General features: G+C 40.4%; 1 protein-coding gene across 1 annotated transcript; it reads left to right on the top strand.

Moving 5' to 3' along the window:
- Window positions 1-4,027: 4,027 nt before the first annotated feature.
- LOC133440500 (hereditary hemochromatosis protein homolog) lies at window positions 4,028-7,224 on the top strand. The gene is made up of 2 exons (XM_061717772.1): window positions 4,028-4,114; window positions 5,926-7,224. The coding sequence occupies exons 1-2, from the start codon at window positions 4,057-4,059 to the stop codon at window positions 6,966-6,968; spliced, it is 1,101 nt and encodes a 366-aa protein (XP_061573756.1). The 5' UTR covers window positions 4,028-4,056; the 3' UTR covers window positions 6,969-7,224.
- The last annotated feature ends 602 nt before the right edge of the window (window positions 7,225-7,826 follow it).

Here is a 7,826-nt window from a genome sequence, read left to right as displayed (position 1 = left end):
ACAAAAGTTTGGTCGTTACCACAAAGATTTTTTCTAACAAATAAAGTCAAAGAGATCTCTTTTATATTGATACACAGATTCTACCCTGCAAAACAATATTTATCAAAATTTTAGAATGATATAGATGTTAATTGTTCTTCTTGCCAAAGGCAGCCTGAGACAGAGGCTGCGTCCGAAATCACATACTTCCACCCTAATGAGTATGCAAAATGAGTATGCGAGATTTTTTAGTGCGTCCGAAACATTACAACGTACTCAGTAGTATGTACTATCCATACTCAATAGTATGTACTATATCCATACTCATTCTGGAGAATTTTTTTAGTGTGGATTGATGGACTACTAGCCGAACAGAAACTTCCCACAATGCAATACAGCGGTGTTTGGTTGCTAAGTGATACGTATATATGTCATAAATATAATATTAAGTATAATAATATTATTATATAATATTAATATTATAATATTCGTATTTAATAATATTATATAATGTCATCTTGTTTCCGCCAGAATAAACGGGAAAGAGCGGAGCTGCTACTGCTGCTGTGACAGGTTACCATGGTAACAACTCCCCCCCCTCCCTACGGCAGGAAGTGTCGTGTGTGCTCTTGATAGTACGTCCAAATTAATGCACACTACAGATATTTATTCAAAAGTGTGCTGAATTTAAGTATACTTTTTAGTATACACTGTTTAGTATGGCATTTCGGACGCACCGATATTCTCACTTATTCTGGTCGTGTGAATTCACTTATAAATTCTGGAGTATATTATTGCTGATTCTGTCTTTTCTGATTTTCATCTTTATTATAAGAATGTTATTTTTGGTTATCATAATTTTCAATAACACAGATAAGGACGCTTTCTTTTTTATAAATCTGTCTTTATTTTTAGTAAAGTTTCACATAGATTAGTGCAAATTCATCCACAGAAAGCCTGAACTCTTTATACTCAAAAAAGAACTTGAACAATATATGAGGACGATCTGCTCATCAAAAAACACAAAGGCACAAAAGAACCATCGGCATCTGTAAATCGCTGAATTTGTTAACATGAAACTTACTCTCGCACATTATGCTGTTTTTATTTTTATTTATCTTTTTAATTTACATTAAACTGTCTTGTCCTTTATATATATTCATTTGTTTATTTATTTTCAATTTGGTGCTGGAATCTCTGTATTTTTATGTTGCCTTCGATCTTAATTTTTCATTGTATTTCAAGATTTAAATAAAGAAAAGTATGAGTTCTGTGAGAAAGAGCCTGGTTCGTACGGGATTTTGGTCCCGTGTGAGCCGAAACTTATTTTGAGAGCTTGCGGACGGGGGGGCGAATAGGCCTCCCCCCCCCCCCCCCCTCTGCAAGGTGCTGAGGGAAAGGTATAAAGACGCGGTAGCCGGAAGTTCGGATTTAGAGTCTGCCGTGGGTCAGTGCAGGACGCCCGGCGCGTTTTTTTTCCTTGGCTTACTCTATCCGGACTGTCCCCGGCTCTACAGTCCAGTGTCGAGGTAAGAGTATGAGGCCTTAAAAAACCCTTTCTAGTTGTGTGTGAGGAATATTGCTCTGCCATTTGCTGGGGATAACTTGACACTTTATCCTAGCAAACGAGTAATTTTGTGGGCTCTGCCATTTGCGGGGGATAACTCGACAAATTATCCTAGAAAACTGGTGGTTTTGTGTGTACTGCTATTTGCGGGGGATAACTTGGCAAATTATCCTAGCAAACTGGTAGTTTTGTGGATGTCTTCTATGTAAATGCTTGCTTTTTGCTAATAGATGTATTCATATCTTATAGCAAAGGCGAGGTGTGTGTGTGATTCATTTTGGTACAGCCGACCACTCCTAGAACCTAATTGAGTTTTCTCCCAAAACACCCTGTCACGCCCAGAGTCCCCGTCACGCCAGCCAAGCCCCACACCAAGCCGTCCAGGCCCCGCGTCAAGACCCAGGCCTCGGGGACGTCCCCCGGAGCTGTCTCGCCGGTCGGCCCAGTCCCCAGGACGGCCCCCGGAACGTTGGCCTGGTGAGAGGACGGTGAGAGATGGGCGGATTCTGGCGATGTTCCGTAGTAATAAAATTGTATTGAATTTGTAAGATGCTTATACTCGTCTAAATGTTATTCTTGATGAATTAATTCATTAAGAATTATGATTATTATTGATTAATAAAGAAACATAAACCTGTTTATGGTTCATTTTCTCTCCATTGCTTCAGTGTTCAGATGAAGTTCAGCGGCTCAAACACACTCATTCTGGAAAACTTTGTAACGCTCAAAGAAAAGACTGGATTTACTTTTATTTTGAAGGAGTCTCTGTTTTGTCTAAATCTGTTATTATTCTGCATTTATTCATGATCAACTGAAAGTGTGGGGTTTTATACTTAGATGGGTTCCTTTAGAATGATTTATAGTACAACGCAGAAAAACACAATATTTAACCAAATTACCAAAATATACCTTTATTTTGAAAATGCATTAAAATCGGAACATTTCTGTCTCATAACAGGATAAAGATTTATTCATCAAAACAGACAGAACATGAACTGGTCAAAGTTTTAGGTTTTTCTTCCTGAGTAAAATAAATAAATAAAATAATATTCATCTTCTGTATTTAACTAATTTAAACAAATATTTCTACATTCTTTGTTTATTAATATTACTAATAAAAGTTTTACATTAGTCTGTTTGTTTAGAACTACTGAAGCCTGAACTTCCAGCATTATTCTACAATATTAGACATTTAGAAAAGGTATTTAGTCCGATCAGGTTAATTATATATAAATATTATTATAAAAGATTAAAGTTCTCCATGATGGCTAAATTAAGGCTGATTTATGGTTCCGCGTTACACCAACGCAGAACCATAATTCAGGCTGTTGAACGTTAGTTTTGATAAACGAACGCCGTTTCCACTTTTATTCTTCACATAAACACAACAGTGAACGATATTTCATTTATAACAGCAAAAGCGACATTTATAAACTTGATCTTACTTCAGTGTTTTACTTGTTAAACTTTCAGACGCCTATCCTCCTCCTCTCAGGAAACTCAGGTTTTCCGCTTTTTTTTTTTTTTTATTTAATAACTTTTTAAACAAGAAAAACACACTTTATACAAAACTGCTAGTAGAGGAAATATAATAAGAAAAAAGAACATCTTAGAGGTTTTTGAACAAGAGACATATAAACAAATCTAAGATAGACAAGTCAATACAAAGGAACAATAAGGCATTTTAAAGCAAATAACATCGACATTTCAGAAAGAGACTTAAAATAAAAGATATTTTTTGCAGAATTATTTGACTTAATATTTTTTTAAAGAAACAAAAAACTTTTGAAATCATTTATAAAAAAATGGAAAGAGGGCTTCATTTTTCTCCACTTACAACAATGTATGTGGTATTTAGCCAGTAAGAGAGTGACATTAACCAAGAAGACACTGATTTGTCAATAGTATTTATATAAAAAATAATGTTAACGATTTCTAAATTTGGAATGTCATTCATTTTTAAAGATAGCCAATTTCTTACTTCATGCCAAAAAAATTTTGAGACAGGACACAATAAAAACATGTGATCAAGTGATTCTTCCGATTCATTACAAAAAACACAGGGGTCAACTTCAAATTTAAACCTATGTCTCAAGAATTCAGCGGTTGGATACATTTTATTAATCAATTTAAAATGAGTTTCCTTGACTTTGGGGGGAATGGGCCATTTGATACAATTTGAGTGGGCTTTTTCTAATGTAGACAAACTTAAAGACTGTGAAGTGTCAGAATATAAACCTCTGTGATAGTCGTTAAACGATCTCGACTTAAAGACAGCACTTATAAACTTGTTGTTACATTTCTTATCCAATAACCCATAATAAAACGGGAAATGCTGTCTCAATATGTTTTCCGCTTTTGTGAAGCTTGTGTTGCGCTGAGGGTTCAGGGCGGGGACACTGTGCTCTGACAGGAAATCTCTTTTTTTATCTGACTTTTCTTTCACCTCTAAAAGAGGAACTAAGAACTCAGAAACAGACGATCGGGTTTTTACCAGCAGTATTATAAATATGTTTGTTTTCCAGCTGATGTCGGGGTTTCTGCTCCTCCACCTGGTGACGAGTTCAGGTAACAAATACTGCTGGAAACAGCTGTTTTTCTTTGTTTCTTTACCTTTTTTTTTTTTAGAAAACCAAAGGAGGATTATTCACAACACACCTGACTTTCTTCAACTTCTGATCTGAAAATTAGATGCCAATTACTAAATATATGATCATTAAGATCCAAGTCTTTATTAGTAAACAATCTAATTACAGAGGGCAGGAATGATATTTTTCTGTTTAACAGAAACAGCTGCAGGAGGAAGAGTTTCAGGGCCGAACTGGGAAACTTTTTCAGGCCAGGAGTCAGTCGTACGACGGAGTATTAAGGCCAAACTAAGACAAAAATCATTCGAAATGACCAGAATAAAGTCATAATAATATGAGAATAAAGTTGTAATATTATGAGAATAAAGTCTTAATATTACATTAGTATATTATTATATTATAATATTACAAGATGTGCCTCATCTGGACTCGTCTCCTCTCCGGGTCCCGTCGCCACACACACACACACACACACACACACACGCTGTATGTTTGGTTAATACAGACTGTTGGGGCGGGTGTTAATCGAAACAAACCAATCATCTTGCCCTCCTCACATGCTCCTGGCCTGAGTGGCCTCTGATTGGGCTGGCCTGACTCTCTGACTTGGAAAAAAAGTCAGATAGCCGGCTCACCAGCAGCCTGTAAAAAAAAAAGAGAGAGGGAGGGCCGCAGGCGGCAGGCCAGCAGGCCAGCAGGCACATCCTAGACCGGGGGATCGGGAATACTTCTAGTTCTCCCTATGGCCAGTCTGGGCCTGAAGAGTATGTTAGTTTAAATGAATCGACTCCGCCCGGTTACTTAAATCATCATGTTCCTCAAAGCACGGGCCGAGACAGAGGAGTCGTAACCAATTTATAACTCCAGTCTTCAAACACAATGTAAACCTAAATGCGATTATAATTTATTTGAAAGCCTCACACTTGGTCTAAAACTCCCGAACTGGCAATCAGAGAAGCCGGTTTTGTTAGTGGTAGTGTACCGGTATCCTGCTGGTGCCAGTTTTGTTAGTGGTAGTGTACCGGCCCCCTGCCCGTACCAGTTCTATTAGTGTAGTGTACCGGCCCCCTGCCTGTACCAGTTCTGTTAGTGGTAGTGTATCGGCCCCCTGCCTGTACCAGTTCTGTTAGTGGTAGTGTACCGGCCCCCTGCTGGTACCAGTTCTGTTAGTGGTAGTGTACCGGCCCCCTGCCTGTACCAGTTCTGTTAGTGGTAGAGTACCGGCCCCCTGCTGGTACCAGTTCTGTTAGTGGTAGTGTATCGGCCCTCTGCTAGTGCCAGTTCTGTTAGTGGTAGTGTACCGGCCCCCTGCTGGTACCAGTTCTGTTAGTGGTAGTGTATCGGCCCTCTGCTAGTGCCAGTTCTGTTAGTGGTAGTGTACCGGCCCCCTGCTGGTACCAGTTCTGTTAGTGTTAGTGTACCGGCCCCCTGCTGGTACCAGTTCTGTTAGTGTTAGTGTACCGGCCCCCTGCTGGTACCAGTTCTGTTAGTGGTAGTGTACTGGCCCCATGATCCTGGTCCTGGTCCAGGTTTCTTCCCTCCTAAATGGGAGTTTTTCTTGCCACTGTTTGGCTTAAGGTTTTTTTACCTGCTATTGTCTATGTTTATGTTTATGTAATAATGATGGGGGTCATGTTCTCGGTCTCTGGAAAGATCCTAGAGATAACTTTTGTTGTAATAGGTGCTATATAAATAAAATTTTAATGAATTGAGTTTAATTGAATTGAATTGATCTGATGATCACGTTGATCTTCATGCTGTGTCTTACCCATAATTCTCTGAATGTTTTAGGCTTTGGAAAGCACTCGATGTGGATGTTGGCCACCTACATTTCAGGACCAACCCAGTTCCCAGAGTTCTCCGGGGTTCTGATGCTGGATGACGTCCAGGTGGGGTACTATGACTCAGAGACCAACAGAGTGATGAAGGTTGGTGCTGGAGGTGAGAGAGGGGAGGAGCTTGACCTGGGACAGGTAGCCTTGGGTGTGGTGCTGCAGAGTATAATGGAGATGAAGAGGAGGTTGGGCATAGTCAAAAAACAGCTGAACCTGACCTCTCCAGGCGTCTACGTTCAACAGAGGATGGTGGCTTGTGAGGTCCAAGAAGACGGTCAGCATGATTTCATCACGTTCAGGGATGGAGCAAATGGTCATGATGCCGACAGCATCCTTTACAACACGACTCACTTCCTGTACGGCGGTGGTGACGGTTGGGATTTCCAGTTGGACACCATGAAGCAGAGTCAGATGCAGATGTTCTTCTCAGAGGTCTACCTGCCCTTCTGCGTCCAGATTCTGCGACGCCTGCTGGAGAGCAACAAGCACCTGGTGATGCGTCGTGTTCGACCTCGACTACGCCTCCTATCACAGCCGGGGGGGGGCGGGGCCCAGATCACCTGTCTGGCCACAGACTTCTACCCTCGCCACATCAACCTGACGCTGCTGCGGGACGGTGAACCCGTGGACGAGGACCAAATGACCGTTGGCTCGGTGCTGCCCAACGGCAACGGTCTCTACCAGCTGAGGAAGACGCTGATGGTGGATGAAGAGGAGCTGCAGAGGAAGCACAAGTACACCTGTGCAGCGTCTCACCTGAGTCTGGACAACCGGCTGGACGTGAGCTGGAGGGTGGAGTCTTTCCACTCATTCAGAGTCCACGTCATCTCCGCTCCCGTCGTTCTGCTGGTTGTCGTCATCCTGCTGCTGGTGCTGATGATGAAGATGAGGAAGAGGTCAGGGTCAGAGAGCATCTCCATGGAAACACAGGAGAGTCCCGGAGCCAGCACTGATGAGGGATCGGAGCCAGGGGTGGAGGACCGGGACGTGACGACCTAAACAAAGCAGATTTCATCCAAATAGTGCAACACTGCGATAACCTTGTGCAATATTTTCATAACAGATATTGTGGGGTACAGAAAACATTTATCACATTACATTATACTACTATTATATAACTATAGCATTCTGAGTCAATTATATATTGCAATTATCACTTTACTATTATACGATCTGTCTTTTTGGCTTTTGTATAACTTATATATTTAATTGTTATTAGGGTCGTCCCGATCAGAATTTTTTAGCTCCCGATCACTTGAGTTTGAGTTTCTGCCGATCCCGATTTTTCCCGATCCGATCACTTTTTTTTGGCAATGAATTAAGTAAAAAAGTAAAGTAAAAAAAAGTAAAGTAAATTAAGTAAAAAAATGTATTGTCCATTCTCTCCAACATGGTTATATATTTTTTTTTCACTGACTGCATCATTGGATCAAAACAAAGCTTATGCTGATGCCACAAACTGGTGCCACAAAATGTAGAAACATGAAATTGTAAACTAAAACAAAAAGTGCAGCATAGTGCAATAACAAAAATAAGTACATTTCACTTCAAAAGGAGGTAGTTTACCTACTAGGTTCAAAAGTTGAATGACAACCAGTCAAACTCACAATCAATAAGAAAATTAAAATACATTTGGCTTAACCTTGAGTGCAGAATTCTCAACAGCATAAATGAATAGCAGCAGCTTTTCATCTGTTATAGTTTTCTGTCACTGTGTTGTAATGTTACGTGGAGCACGTGTTCAGAGAAGGACCCCTTAGACCGTAATACCAGCCCGCCAAATAGCATGCTGAATCCCAATCTCCACCCTAAACCCTCAAACCCTGAAACCTCACATATTTTCAGTGACGTCAGCGT

This window comes from Cololabis saira, chromosome 3 (assembly GCF_033807715.1).
Source record: "Cololabis saira isolate AMF1-May2022 chromosome 3, fColSai1.1, whole genome shotgun sequence".
Lineage (NCBI taxonomy): Eukaryota > Metazoa > Chordata > Actinopteri > Beloniformes > Belonidae > Cololabis > Cololabis saira.
Note: the sequence above shows the minus strand (reverse complement) of the source record. Positions and strands in the feature narration are given on the sequence as shown.

Coding starts and splice junctions, on each gene's coding strand:
- LOC133440500 (XM_061717772.1), top strand. CDS start 4,057: ATGTTTGTTTTCCAGCTGATGTCGGGGTTTCTGCTCCTCCACCTGGTG. Junction 4,115..5,925: donor CCACCTGGTGACGAGTTCAG/GTAACAAATACT, acceptor TGAATGTTTTAG/GCTTTGGAAAGCACTCGATG.